Source organism: Ochotona princeps, chromosome 16, assembly GCF_030435755.1.
Source record: "Ochotona princeps isolate mOchPri1 chromosome 16, mOchPri1.hap1, whole genome shotgun sequence".
Lineage (NCBI taxonomy): Eukaryota > Metazoa > Chordata > Mammalia > Lagomorpha > Ochotonidae > Ochotona > Ochotona princeps.
In genome coordinates, this window is record NC_080847.1 from 4,666,732 (window position 1) to 4,681,478 (window position 14,747).

General features: G+C 51.4%; 2 protein-coding genes and 1 long non-coding RNA gene across 3 annotated transcripts in view; 2 read left to right on the forward strand and 1 right to left on the reverse strand.

The window, feature by feature from the left end:
• The window catches only part of CMC2 (C-X9-C motif containing 2), a 331,627-nt gene that overhangs the window by 225,799 nt on the left and 91,081 nt on the right, over positions 1-14,747 (forward strand). The window lies entirely within an intron of this gene.
• LOC101525663 (polycystin-1-like protein 2) overlaps positions 1-14,747 on the forward strand; it is a 63,492-nt gene that overhangs the window by 46,976 nt on the left and 1,769 nt on the right. Inside the window, 9 exon segments of the mRNA XM_058674178.1 lie at positions 1,467-1,604; positions 3,069-3,254; positions 4,115-4,442; positions 6,055-6,188; positions 7,682-7,809; positions 8,023-8,183; positions 11,454-11,664; positions 13,017-13,118; positions 13,494-13,625. Of these exon segments, the coding sequence (XP_058530161.1) occupies positions 1,467-1,604; positions 3,069-3,254; positions 4,115-4,442; positions 6,055-6,188; positions 7,682-7,809; positions 8,023-8,183; positions 11,454-11,664; positions 13,017-13,118; positions 13,494-13,625 (1,520 nt within the window).
• Positions 8-10,967, reverse strand: LOC131482193 (uncharacterized). The gene is made up of 3 exons (XR_009246797.1): positions 10,781-10,967; positions 8,500-8,621; positions 8-120 (listed from the first exon to the last, which is right to left on the reverse strand). It is a non-coding gene; the product is annotated as an uncharacterized LOC131482193 (long non-coding RNA).

Genomic DNA, 14,747 nt, shown 5'->3' on the forward strand with positions numbered 1-14,747 from the left:
GGCACTTCTCTCTAGCTTCTCCCCAGAAGAGGCACGGTAGGGCCAGCTCTTGCCTGGCTGTCCTTCTCTGTGTAATTGGAACAAGTGTCCAAGTAGCTTCCTTCTCCTGGGCTCATATTCCTGAGTGTGAGAACAAAACCAAAAATAAATAGATAAATAAATAAATCAGAAATAGATAAATGCAGCAGCAGCGTGCTGGCAGGCTGAAGAACATAGCTATAGATTAAACCTCTAGTACACATGTACAAACCCCAGCAGATGAGTGGGTCTAGCATGCCACATGTATTTACAAATAAAGTTTTATTGGAACACCATTGTGCTGACCTTTGATGTAGACGGCCACTGTCCAAGCCCTTCCTACAGAACCGAGTTCACATTCCCCAACCCAAACTCCTGAGGGTATTGACAGTAACAGGATCAAACAAACAAAAAATGAGCAAGCCAACCTGGCTGAACCAAGCCACTACTGCTGCCATAGAACTCTTGACTGTCACAGAAAATAACAGGCGAGTAAACAGAGCCAGCCCCTGGCCAGGCATCGTGGTGCAGCATGGCTACTGTGCGCTGGGCCTCGAGCTTCCATTCCGGGAGAGGGCTTTGGCTTTGAGATCCAAGAAGTCCGTTAAAACATCTTCTCCAGACAAAAAGAGGGATTCTTCTCCAAAGAGATGCCAGCCTCCAGGGCCATTAAGCACTCGTTCACTCACTCCCCTGGCAGTTCCCTAAGCAGGCAGACCCTGAGCCAGGCCCTGACAGCTATGGAATGTGAATGATGTTAAATCCACCTACTGAAAGAGTGTTGATGATAATAATGGTAACCATCCCGGCAGTCCAGACACAAGCACCACCCAACATCATTCCCCTCTGCCCATCTGAACTCAGCCTCAGATCCCACTCCTAGCCAACATGGCCCCTGAATGGGTCACTAGCTGCCCCTGGAATGAACAGCCCATTTGCAGAAATGACAGTATATAGTGAACACACAAACAGATATGCGGTGTCACCTGGGGATAGAACAAGAGAGTGGTACCCAAGCTTTCTCCTGTAGGATGGGAGGAAGTGACTGCACACTGGACATGTGTGAAGGCCTTGCAGTAGGACAGAACATATTGTTTTATGGCAACTATTGAGAGTGGACAGAGCACGATGAACTGGGGGTTGAGAAGGGCAGTAAAGAGAGGGGTTGGAAGTGGAAAATCCTGCTGGCATTTGGGGTGGGAGCTTTGCCTGAGAGAGTGACACAGTCTTTCTTGTGATTTTAGGCAGATCCCTGTGGTGGCTCTTAGGGACTGACAGTGCTGGGTCAAAGGCGGAAACAGGGAGGCCAGTAGGGATGCCTGTAGGGTGGGCAGAAGGAGCAGATCAGAATGATGGCTGGGTCAGGGGGTACCAGCCAGAATGGCCCCAAGGAAAACGTGTGATAACACCTGGTGAGACGGGTTCCCTCAGTATTCTTGTTTCCCCAGGTCCCTACACCTTGTTCCGGGGGCGAAGGCGCAGCAGTGGGGCGGTCTACCACCCGCCTCCTGCTACCACCATCATGAAGCTGAGGACCAGCCGCCTCCAGGAACAGAAGGCGTTTGCCCTCGTCAGAGAGATATTGGGTAGGCAGCCTCGCCCGGCTGGTTCTCTGCACTGACACTTGAGCACATTGTGCTGCCTTGGCCATGTACCACTGGAGGTCAACTCACCTCGCTTTCCCTACATTTAAAATCCTCTGGGGACAAAGTGTTAACTGCCTTGGGGCATCTTCCACCCCACTGCCCTCTCTGGGCTCCTTGTGCCCTTGAGCTCAAGCTGGGACCTCTGCTGCTCCTGAGCACCCATGTCCTCTCCTGACCTCGGACCAGACTGCGGACCCCTTCTTCCTGCCCCGCTTCTGACCCTACCTCTCACTTGCAATTTCATCACCGTGTGTGTGGAGAAGGATGCCCTGCCCAGCCTCAGTGTGTGTCCTCGTTGGGGTTCCCCAGAGGCACAGCTGAGAGCAGGGTAGCTAATCTGGGAGAGTCTGGGTAGGACCCATAGGGAGAAAGCGGACTAGACAAGGAAGGGAGCTGGCGGTTAGCTCCAATTTGAAACCCTGACATCTCAAATGCTCCCAAACTGAAAAACCGTGCCCCACACATAATTCCTAAAAGCACTGTCAGGGGTGACTGCAGGTTCTGTATAGTTATCTACACATTGATACAGCCCTACATGCATCTCACTACATACGTACAAATATCCTCATGTCCAAGTAATCCCAAATCCGAAACACTCTGGGTCCCACACACCTCAAATGACTAGGTGCTCAGCCTGCAGAAAGTGTGCAACAAGTGGGTTCCCTGTAGGCAGCTCAGGCTGTCTCAGGAGGGACCTGGGGAGAGCATGCAGTCTGCAGCCCCATGCTGGCCTGGCCACTGGCTGCAGCGCCCATCATCACTGTGTCCTCTTGCAGGGAGGCTCTTGGAATGCAGATGCCCAGGCCATACAGCTCCGGTTTAGTATGATTTATCTGCACCCACCACAGGACTGTGATGTGAAAGCTCCTAAAGGAAGTCCTTGCACTCACAGGGTCCCTCTGGCACATGCACCTGTTGGCAGTTGGACAGGTGCAGGCTCTCAGGGCCAGGAACATAGGTGTCGTCTTCACTGTCACAGCAGCAGCTTCCCTTGGGAAACTGCTTTTTAATGGAATCATATAATAGCACCAGCTCTGCATAGACACTATTGTGCTTCCTAAATATCAGTGGGTGCCCGCTTCATGAGCCAGTGCCGTAGAATTCTTACCCCCATCTCCTAGAGGAGGAGAATGAGCCAGGGAGGGCTGGAGTCACTCCAAAGGGCACAGCAGTAGGAAGCTGCAGAGCTGCGAAGTGAGCCCAGCCAGGAGGCCCCACGTGCTAGGAACGGCGCTTCTCAATGCTTGCTAGAGCTGTAAGGGCTGGTTCCACTATCCCACAGGGGCGAGGGGCTGGGCTTAGACTTCCACTGTTCCAGGCTATCTGGCACTGTCCCAGCCCCTGCCCTGGGCTTGGTGGGAGTTGGGGACCCTGCCTGACCCAGGGCCATGCCTCCCCTCCCAGCATACGTGGGCTTCTTATGGATGCTACTGCTGGCTGCCTATGGCCAGAGGGACCCCAGCGCCTACCACTTCAACAGACACCTCGAGCACAGCTTCACCCAAGGCTTTTCAGCCGTGCTGAGCTTCCAAGAATTCTTCGAGTGGGCCAACACCACCCTCATGAGCAACCTGTTCAGTCATCCTCCAGGTACAGTTCCAGGCCCCAGGTATGTGCCTGTGTCTCTAAAGAGGTTTAGACCACAGTCATCAACAGCCTCTGAAGAAATCTGAGAACCATAGGATCAAGTGCTTTGAAGAGGAGACCCTCAGACAGCCTGCATGCACAAGAGGGTGACCCCCAACCTCGCCTGATGCAGGCAACAGGATTCTCCAAGTCACAATGTCTGTTACTGACAATGGCAATTGGGCAACGGCAGCATACCAGGCTCAAGAAACAGTGTGAGAGAAGCCTGGCACTCCTAGGCATGTGTACCAAGAACTATGAAGCACTGGGCAGGCTATGCTACAGGGTGGAGGAGCAGAACAGGGTATATGTGATGAGGGGGTTCCCAAGTTCAGATCCTAGAGACAATGGGGCACCTTGGGAGCTTCCACTTGAGAGAGGGCTGTATCTCTGTGATTGAAGAAAGCCCACCCTGGAGACTGGAGTGGAGGGTAAGTTAGAGGCAAGGTAGGATGCTGGGAGGGAGAGGTTGGAGGCTGATGCAGGCATGGAGGATAGCAGGAGGCAGGGAAAGGGCACATATGGAGAAAGCACAAAGAGGTAAGACAGATGGGATGTGAGGCCCTTAGGAAACAAAAGCACATGGAATGTGTCCAGGTGAGTAAGTGTTGTGTGCCACTCCCCCAAGTGCAAACAACGTGTGGAAGAGAGCAGTTTGTGAGGTTAGAGAGACAGGGAGGCCATCTGGATGGCAGTGGCCTGCAGTTATCCAGAACCTTCTCTTGGCCATCTCTATAATGGGTATGTGGAAGTCCACATTAGCATGGGGTGTGGGCAGCTTGGAACACGTGATGATGATGTCCACTTGGTTTTTCCATCTTCAGGCTTCATCACGGATGGGAACTCCAAGCTGGTTGGCAGTGCCCAAATCCGCCAAGTGAGGGTCCGTGACGGTTCCTGCCCCGTTGCTCAGCAGCTGCAGGCTTCTCTCTATGGATGCCATGTGCCATACTCCCTGCAGGTGGAAGACCTGGCAGACTATGGGGAAGGCTGGAATGCCTCTGCCCTCAATAACAGCAACAATTTTCACCAGGCCTGGCAGTACCAGAGCCAGAGCCAACGTCAAGGATATCACACATGGGGGAAAATCGCTATGTATGGAGGAGGAGGCTATGTGATCTCCTTAGGCACTGATCGCCAGAATGCATCAAGGTAAGGCTCACTGGACTCCTTTATGAGTAAGCAAAGCTGTCTGCTGGAGTCTGGGACTAACTGGAGAATGCTATGTTCATCCATGTCATTGTGGGAGGAGCTGGGGGACTCAGAATTAGGTTGTATTTTCAGATGCTTGGAAACTGTGCCACCTCAAAGTCAGGAGGGAAGCCCTCCAGCTTTCTCAGCCTGGTGATCTGAGCTTGGCCAGTCCAGGGATAGGGTGCTCACTACCACACTAGGAAACCTATCACCAGGCAAGAGGGAACACCATGTAAGAGCCGAAGTTCAGCCTTCCTGTGAGCAACAAGCTAGCCCAGGATGCTCTTGGAAGACATGGGAACCTGGCTCTTGTTAGAGCAAAAACAGCCACAGAATATCGCATCAATTTGAGTCAGCTCCCTGCCAAAGGCCGTAATAGATGCTGGCCGATGCCTGCAACACTGAGCTTGCATTCCCTGCTTTTAGAGCTGTGCAAACACGTCTACCCTTCAGGGTTGGGGGAAGATACCACTGCCAACAGCCCTGAGAAACGGCCCTGGTGTTGGGTCCCCAGAGCACAGCAAGAACATGCAGGGATACTCCAGGTCCCTGCAGCCTGTCACTGCCAACATACCCTGGTGCCAGAGGGGCTTGAGTTTGCAACTCCAGTGTGTGAGTCCCAAGAGAGTGTGCCCACAGGGGCCTCAGTTTCCTCCATTGTAAAACCCCAATGCCAAGGATCCAGTTGGAGCCTGCCCCTGGCTACATGAACAGCCAGCAACCCCCAGAGGAGAGCAAGTGGAAGGGGATCCCTGTAGTCCAGCAGCCTGGCCTGTGGCTCACAGTAAAGGGTATTTTTCCTGCCATGTGGGATGACTGAGACACTCTCACTCTGCTTTTAAGAACAGGTAGGATGCAGGTCCACTGGGGACACTGCTTGCTTTAAAGCAGGTACATCTTTATTCACAGAAGTGCTAACACTCTCATGACTACACGTATACATGCTCACACTATTCCACTTTCCCCTCTCAAGGATCCAGAGGTACTGGGTCCTTGTAAAGAAGGGAATCAAAGCTAGAGAAGTTACAAGCAGCCAGGATGGAAGCTAGGTCCCTGCACCACCTCCCAAGCACACACTGTTTCCACCACACCAGGCTGGCAGAATCCCAGGAGCTGATTTCCCATGAACTGCCAGCCCACAAGGACCTTGGCAGCTGTATCTGCTGCCCATCTAAGCCCCAAATGACTTATGATGCTCTGATGACACCACAGCCATCAGACATAATAAAAACATCAGGCACCCTTGGCCCCGGCCCCTGAGTTTCTGATTCAGAAGGTCTGGAGCCTGAAAATCTGCATTTCCAACAAGTTACTGGATGATGTTGCTACTGTTGGTATGGTAACTTACTCCCTTCTCGTGCCCGCCTCCCCAGCAGACACCCTTTGTAACGTCTGGAAAACTGTGAGTGCCAAGATGCTGGCCTGAGGGCTAACAGGGTGACCCCTCCACAGGCCCGCCATGGTGGCCCATGACAGAAGGCAGAGCAGAGGCAGGGGAAGATCAGCGAGGAAGCCCTGACCTCACCTGGGAATGGAACAGATGCTGCAAGATAGCCCCTCTTTTTCACAGAGTTCTCCAATATCTCTTTGACAACACCTGGCTGGACACGCTAACCAGAGCCGTGTTCGTAGAGTTCACTGTCTACAATGCCAATGTCAACCTGTTCTGCCTTGTCACACTGACCCTGGAGACCAGCGCCCTGGGTATGCAACCCCGCCTATGAACCTCTTCTGGGGCTGAGGCTCCTGATCCGGCTGGGCCCAGTGGAGCTGGGAAATCAAGGATTGGGTCTTTGTTCTCCCTGCGGCTGCACATCCATCATCTCCCAAATGATGGGGAAGCCACCGCTTGGGGTCTGAAGGCAGCCCATCCATTCAGCGGGGTCCTGGGTGGCAGTGGGCAGGGAGGGGCTAGAGAGGGTGACTTGGTCATGACTGATGTCACCTGAAGGAAGAGTTCATAACTTGTACATGAACCCCGAGCATGAAGCACATTTTACATCCTAAATAAACACACACACACACACACACACACACACACACACAACTGAGGTAAGTTTCACAGACACCACTAACCTTAACCACATAGAATAAACCCCATGCTTTGTGTTCTATTTTTTCCCATTCTCACTACTACTTAGCTTAATCCCAACCTACTGAATAGCACCGACCAAAACCCTGTTCCACTAATGATCAGTGTACCTGAAACTTGATCTCCTCTCCATTAGAAACATTTAAAGTATTACACTTCATAGTCAGTTATAGAAATACGTTTTTGTGCTTTCTTTTCAAACTTTAGAGCTACGTTAAGTCTCCATTTTCATTCCTTACTGTCAATAGTATCAGGTTCTGTTTTGAGGCTTATTTGTGTGTCTTTGGTTGCATTTCCTCTTGTCATTTTTTTTTAAGGACCTCTTGAGTAACTTACCCAAATGTGCCTGAGTGAATTGGGTCTTTCCACATGTTAAGAATGTGGGGCCAGGAGCTTCAGGCCTGGGTGCCTCAGCAGCTGCCTGTAGTGGTCAAGGACTTGGAAGGCCTTTCTCTCTCCTCATTCTGCATCCCTGGGGCTGACTTTGTAGGTAGAACACTTACCAGTCGAACACTCACTCAAACACCATTATGGCACAAAAACAAAATAGAAAACAACTCAGAAGAATGATGAGGGGTGGGTCAGAATGCTGAGTGAATGCCTGTGACCCACAGTCAGGTGGCCAGGCACAATGCCCAGCTCAGGCACATGACCCCAGCTACCTGTGATGCCCAGGTGGTGGGGTCCCTGCCCCTTGCCCCCCATGGAAAACCTGGACTGAGTTCTTGGCCACTGGCTTGTCCTGGCCCAATCCAGTTGTTGTAGCATTTGGAGAGGGAACCAGGGACTGGGCTGTGTATCTGCCTCTCACATAAATACATCTTTAAAAACAAGCTTAGGTGTCAGGTGGCTTGAACTCTGGTGCTCCACGAGTGGGCTTAGAGCTGGCTGAGGTTCAGTGGGTGACTGTGCTGTGACTGGAGGGGGCTGTAACCCCAGGGCCCACAGCATCAGCAGAGCAGGGGCTGGGTATGTCCTTGCCTTGGGGCTCCACAGGAGCTCTGGCACCTGCCCTGCCCTGCCCTGCCCTGCCCTGCCAGTCCTCAGAAGGGTCTGAGTGGACAGGTGTGTACCTGCCCTGAGCCAGCTGTGTTGTGCTTTTCAGGAGTCTTCTTCACACACGTGACCCTGCAGAGCCTCCGCCTGTACCCCTTCACAGATGGCTGGCACCCCTTTGTGGTGGTCGCGGAGCTCATCTACTTCCTCTTCCTCCTCTACTATATGACCGTGCAGGTGAGACGGGGGGCTGCAGACCCCGGAGCGTGGATGGGGTGGGGGAAGTCAGGATGGGGATTGTTCAGCCACAATCCCTGTACAGGGGTCAGCCCTTCACCCCTGCCTAGGAAGCTCCTGGGCTCCCCAGCTCCTGCTAGGTTCAGCCCCCAACGGGCAGGGAATGGCAGTCATGGGCACAGCCTTTTGCAGAACATTGCTCTCCTTTGCCAGGGCAAGCTCATGAGGAGGCAGAAGTGGGGCTATTTCCGCAGCAAGTGGAACCTTCTGGAGCTGGCCATCATCCTGGTGAGCTGGAGCGCCCTGGCGGTGTTTGTGAAGAGGGCTATCCTGGCCAAGCGTGACCTCCGCCGCTGCCAGAAGCACAGGGAGCAGTAAGTGGCCATGGTGGGAGGAGGTCTGGGGTCCAGGGAAGGCTTTAGGAATCAGGTCAGAGTATGATCCCAGAAGGAGCACCGGCCATCTAGGTTCAGGACACAGACACTTGGAGAGGACTCTTCAAGGCAAAACATAATTATTTCTTACTTTTGCAAGTCTCAAGAAAAATGGAGGGCCCAGGGCAGCTTGCTTAGCTCCCCAGGGCCTTGGCCTCTGTCAGCAACAAGCTGCGTTACCTCTGCCCAAGTATCCCCAGCATGCCAGGCACCCAGTGAGTCCTTCTGGAACAGGAAAGGTGCAGGTCACCCTCACCTCAGGGATGAGATGTGGCTTCCTCAAGGCCACACAGCAGAGATGGCAGGGACAAGTCATTGAAACCCAGCTGGTGTGGCTACAGGATCCTCTCCTTTCCTGGGAAGGCTTGGTGTTGCTTGCTGCAAAGACAAAAACCAACACTGAGTGTGTTACTGCTGACCATCATGAACAGTCTTAGAACATCCCTTTTTTTGTTGACGATTTTAAAAGTTTTTCTTTGGAAGGAAACTTTACAGAGAGAGAAGGAAAGACTGAGGGAAAGATCTTCCATCTGCTGGTTTACCCACAAATAACTGCAGAGGCCAGAGCTGAGCCCCTCTGAAGCCAGGAGCCAGGACATTCTTCAGGTCTCCCCTGTGGGTACAGGAGCCCAGGGACTTGGGCCATCCTCTACTGCTTTTCCTAGGCCACAAGCAGGGAGCTGGATGAGAAGTGGGGCAGCTGGGACACAAACTGACACCATATGTCTTGTTCTCATCCAACAATCTTCCAGCAGAGTTCTCTTTGCACACCAGATGCCAGAAACAAAAAAGAGATCTGCCACTTTTGATTGACCTCCAAGGATAGTTTCAACTTCACTTGAGACTCTGTTGAATTTGATGAATCAATTCATCAACATACTGGGTTTGTTTTAGAAACTTGGAAATCATTTTAAAATAGAGAAGGCATTTTGACAGCCAGAGACTGCATGTCACAATTGCCTTCTAAGCCCAAATGACTTAGCTCACAGCCTCTTTCTTCCAGGGGTTCCTAGCATAGGGAGATTGGGGTAGGCCTCAAAGGCAGGAAGGCCCAGGGAGACACTCCCTGTGGTCCTTCCCAGCCCTCACCCCAGACCTACAAAGCTGGTACCAGACACCAGTAGTTGTCCAGCTGAAGCTGAAAACCAGGCTTAATTAGTGCTGACAGCCTTTACAAAGGAGGGCTTCCATGCTGTTGTTTCCACCCATATGAGCAACTGAATGGACAGCATACTTTTAAGGAGACAGGAAAAAAGGGCTTCAGGACCCAAAGAGGAAAAGCCACCAGCCATCCCAGCAGCTCCAAAGTCGAACAAAGTTTTAGAAGGCAAAAGGTTTGGGTAGCAAGGTAATCCTCATTGGGGCCTGGCCAGGACCCATGGTGCCAAGTCCAGACCATGCTAATGCCTCTTTGGAACAGCCCTGCATAGAGATAACCTCATGGGTTTCTAAGATGAGTTCTTAAGCCTGGTGGCCTTTGGGGAAAGTATTCTGTTCTTGGACCTGCTCAGAAATGCTTCTTCCTACAAAATCAGCTGAAAGATGCACTTCACCAATTGTCAATTCACCAGAAGCATGTCTGTGCACAGCTTTGTAGATTAGAAGAAACCCCGAAGTCCAGTATCTATTCCAGAGAAAAGAATCCTGGTGGGTGTTTGTAATTACTGTGGTCTTGTTCAGCTTTGTGTCACTAGAACGGAATGCCCGGGGCATTCAAACTTGGTGCCTGGTTCTGCAGGTCCCCAACCTGACACCAGGCAGGTCCCTGTTGGTTCAGCCTCGGTGTGGACAGCCGATGGCATCGGCAGAGCACATAGAGGAAACATCACACAGTGAGCTGGGAAGCAGAGAGTAGGGGGCCCTGACAAGACTTTGGTAACAACTGTCCTGCAAAAGCTCTTTTGGGCAGAATGCCCCAAGTAACCTAACATCTCCTCCTAAAGGTTCCGTCTTCTGGTCGGGCTACTCTGGGGAACATGTTTTGAACAAATAGGCTTTTGGGGGACATTCAAATTCCAAATTGGCATCCACATCATAGCAATGCTATAACTAATTCTATTTCATATACTTACATTTATATATTTATCTTAGAGATTTATTTATTTTTATTGGAGAGGCAGATTACAGGGAGAAGCATAGATAAAGATCCTCCATCTGCTGGTTCACTTCTTACATGGCAGCAATGGCTGGAGCTGCACTGATCCAAAGCCAGGAGTCAGGAATTTCCTCCAGGTCTCCCACACAGAGCAGGATCCAAGGCTTTGGGTCATCCTATTGCTTTCTCAGGCCACAAGCAGGGAGCTGGATGGGAAATGGAGCAGCTGGGACACAAACTGGAGCCCATAGGAGATGCCAACAACTGCAGGCAGAGGATTAGCTAGTTGAACCATCCCAATGGTCCTATGTTTATATTATTTGCATATCTCTATAACACATTTTTACACTGTGTCGGATGCTGGTATTGCCATTTATAAGGATATATGCTGACATCTGGGATGTGATGGTGGGCAGAGACTAGACTTTGAACTCACATGCACCTGGATTCCAATCCTTAGTCGATCGTGGTTTCTGTCACTACCCACGTGATTTTGTGCCACTCTGTCCTTATCTGCATGAAACGGAGCTGGCAAGATGCCTCGGCTGGAAGCTCAAAGGAGACAGTGCAAATGAGGCTCCCACTGAAGCAAGACCTTCCATTCTCCTTTCAAATATGAGGGATTTCAAAAGTTCCTGGAGAATATAAGAGGAATTAAAAGATAAGTTAATTTGTCACCAAAAATTTGAAATGCATGTATAACTTTTCCATAACTCTTGTGTTTATGAAGCATTTGAAGCACCTGCACATTGGGCAGCATGGGACATAGAGGCAGTCAAATGTGCTAGAGGATTCAGTATCCAGTGACTCCAGCTCAGGAAGGGGAAGGACCACAGAAGGCCCCGGCCCTATCACGTTGATCCAGAGAGGACTGCTTCCTTCTGTCCATAGCTCAGCAGCCATCAGTCAGGAGTGCTAGTTAACAGTCCCACCAGCTTTGCCACTGTCACCTTCACCTTACCATCCCCATCCTCATGGTCACCCAGCTGTGGGGATCAGGGCACCTGGATGTGATGGCCTCTGACATGCTCCCGAGTCAGCCTGCATCTGCAGTGCCCATTGGACAGCCCACAGTCAGTCCTTGACACCCAGTCAGCCTGTTTCCGTCCCCCCAGGGCCATCAGCTTCAGTGAGACGGCAGCAGCCGACGCTGCCCTGGGCTACATCATCGCCTTCCTGGTCCTCCTGTCCACAGTGAAGCTCTGGCACCTGCTCAGACTCAACCCCAAGCTGAAGCTGATCACCATGGCCCTGCGCCGAGCCTGGGGTGACATTTCTGGTTTCGTCCTCGTCGTCCTGCTCATGCTCCTGGCTTATTCCTTTGCTGTGAGTGGCTTGTTCGGGAAAGCCTTCAGGGTGGGGTTCTGTGGACCCCAAGGTCACTTGGGTAAGGCAGACTCTGGGAGCCCAGGATGGGAGAGAGGTTTCTGAGTCTGGGGTCTTTCAGCAGGAAGTTCACCCCAAAGGGTAGAAGCAGGGACCTCAGTAGGACAGGAATGAGGAGGTCCTGCTCAGAGGCCTGGGGTCTGCTTCCAGACGTGCACTGAGCCAGGAGGTGAACTGGGCCACCCCTGTTTCTGAGCTGGGGCAGAGGAGATGTGAGAGTGGGTGAGCCCATAGGCCAGCGCTTGGTGACCGAGATATGATGCGTGGTTCACTCACTCAGTCCCTCCCCAGGCAGCACTTTTTGACAATCACATCTCTTGTGACCTGGGTTAGTGGCGGGGGGGATTCTAAGCTATCAATTTTCAACTCTCATTATCAAGCATCATGAAGAACCAGGACCCTCCTCCACATGACCCATCTGCCGTGTCTCAAGCTCCATTCATATAGATGCTCAACAAGTTTATGCTTCCCAAGAACTTTGGACTCCACTCATCTCTGCTCTCTCCCCATCCCATCCCCAAGCGCATCATAGCCCCCTCTAGTCTCTTACTCCCCTCACTCCTGGATCACACTGACATCTCATACCCAGTCATCTCTACCCCAACCTTCACCCCTTCCCTCACCCTCTCACCTCAGTGCTGACTCCCTTCCATCTCTAGCCATTCTGACCCTACTCTCCCCCTCCGTGGAGTGCACGGATGGAGAGGGTGGGATGTTCTGATATCATGTGGATCCATTGTCTCTATCTGCGGTGAATGGGCTAAGAGGCCAGGGCGGTGTCTTCCAGCAGAAATCACCTGCTCAGAACCAAGAGTGCTGAGTCTGCTTGTCATACTACATTTCCCTGGGAAATTGTGGGAGGCTCCTGCCAGGCAGAAGCAGCTCATTGTCCATCTGATCCAACCACTCCAGAACATAGAGGCTGTAGCCTCAGGCACCTGTTTGTTACTACAGCTTGGAGCTACAGAAGTGCCATGAGGCCCACTCCCCTCTCCTTGTGCTGCTCGATGCAGAGGTGGGCACTGACAGAAGCTGGGGCTCAGCCAAGGACCTGCACAATGTTCCTTGAGCCAGGCACTTTCCAAGCACACACAACACACACGTATGTGCAGATGCTGATGGCCACAGGAGTACACAGAAGGAAACAGAAGCAGACAGGCTAGGCCTAAACACACACACACACACACACACATGCGCGCTTGTATGCACACCATCAACTATACAGTCCAACAGCAGGCTGTGTGGTTCTTCATGGCTGGTTCTATTGTTCACAAGGACTCTCTCCCCAACAGTCGAACTTACTCTTTGGTTGGCAACTCCGTTCCTACAAAACCCTCTTGGACGCGGCGGAGACAATGATCAGCCTTCAGCTAGGAATATTCAACTACGAGGAGGTGACGGGGCAGGGCAGGGTCATGGCCACCTCCATCAAGCCTTTAGGAAAACTAAAAATGCAGCCTACCCCTTACCTGAGCCTGGAAAGCACTGGGCAGCTTTGAGCAAGTTCCCCTTCCTCCAGGCACACTGCCTCAGTCATGTCAGTGCCTGCACCTGGCCTGAGGGCAGGCCGGGGAGGGCATCTCCAGGCCCTAGCCAGAAAATGGCGCCCATCTTTTGAGGGAGTCGTATTGGAGAGCCCAGAAGCTGGCCATTCCCTCTCCAGCTCTGCTAGGCAGAGGGGGCCCTCAAGGCTCTGGGTTCTGCCCAGTTCTGCAGGGCAGTCACCTTGACACAGGATCCCAGGGATGGATCTGGACCTCCTCCCACAGGTCCTGGACAACAGCCCTGTGTTCGGCTCCTTTCTAATTGGCTCCTGCATTGTGTTTATGACGTTCGTGGTGCTGAATCTGTTCATCTCAGTCATCCTGGTGGCCTTTGGCGAGGAGCAAAAGTGCAGTCAGGTGAGTCCCGCTGGCCTATTCGCTGACCCTGAACCATGGAGAGGTTGGCTGACTAGCCTTACATTTCAAGAGCATTTACTGGCACTGGCAACCTTCTGCCCTGGTGTAGAAGAACATTGTGATTACACTGTGATTCTAGAAGGTCAGGGAGCACAGGATTACAATTGATAGGATAACATCTGTATGAGTACAACTGAATGGATACCATTTGTATGCATATCATTTGTATGAGACAACTGAGTGGGTACCATTTGTATAATTAAATGGGTATCATTTGAATCAGAAATCTTGGGATATACAGAACAAAAGAGTATGGACAAGCATATGGAAACAATTGATGGGTCCTGTAGATAAGCTTAAATACCTCCTCCCTTATCCTGTGTGGTCCTCGGTCTATAAAAGTCTGATGCCACTAATAAACTTTGGCTATTGACCATCAGTCAATAGTCCATGCGTGTTATTATCATCTGTGTGCACCAAGTACATCGCTGCAGGACAGCAAACACCCTGGAAAGACAGTCTGTCCACCATGTGTTAATGCAGGCTCTGCATTAATAACCACCCTCATCATTGGCAGAATGATTTCCACAGAGCACTTTTTGGGCTAAAGATGTCATACATTTTCTTTGATTTAATCCTGGAATGGGTATCCTGAACTGTGGCTCAGAGCTGTGGACCACAGAGATAAAGCAGGAATAGCAGGATTTGAACCCAAGCTCACCCGATGTGGATTGGTATGTTTTCCCAGTCCTTGTAAAGCTACGGTTGTGTTAAGGGTGGGCCTTTAGGCACCACATCCAACTCTTCTGGGTTAGAAGATTCCTTAAAATCCTACCCAAGCTGAATGCCTAACAAAGGAACCCTATGATGCTGGGTTTTTTTTTTTTTAATTTCCCTTGTTTTCTGACCTCCAAAGTAGTATTTTGTGATTGTTTTTGTCAATTTCAAAGCAAGACATAAATTACATCCCACCATGGTAAAAGTTGTTTTTTGTTTTGTTTTTTTTTTGTTTGTTTAATCTGTTTGAGGGAGGGGCACTCCTGGAAGGCAGGAACGTACTGGTCACAGGGTGAAGGGGGGTGGGGAGTGCCAGCCCCACCTGCTGCTGTCTGGGCCCAGCAC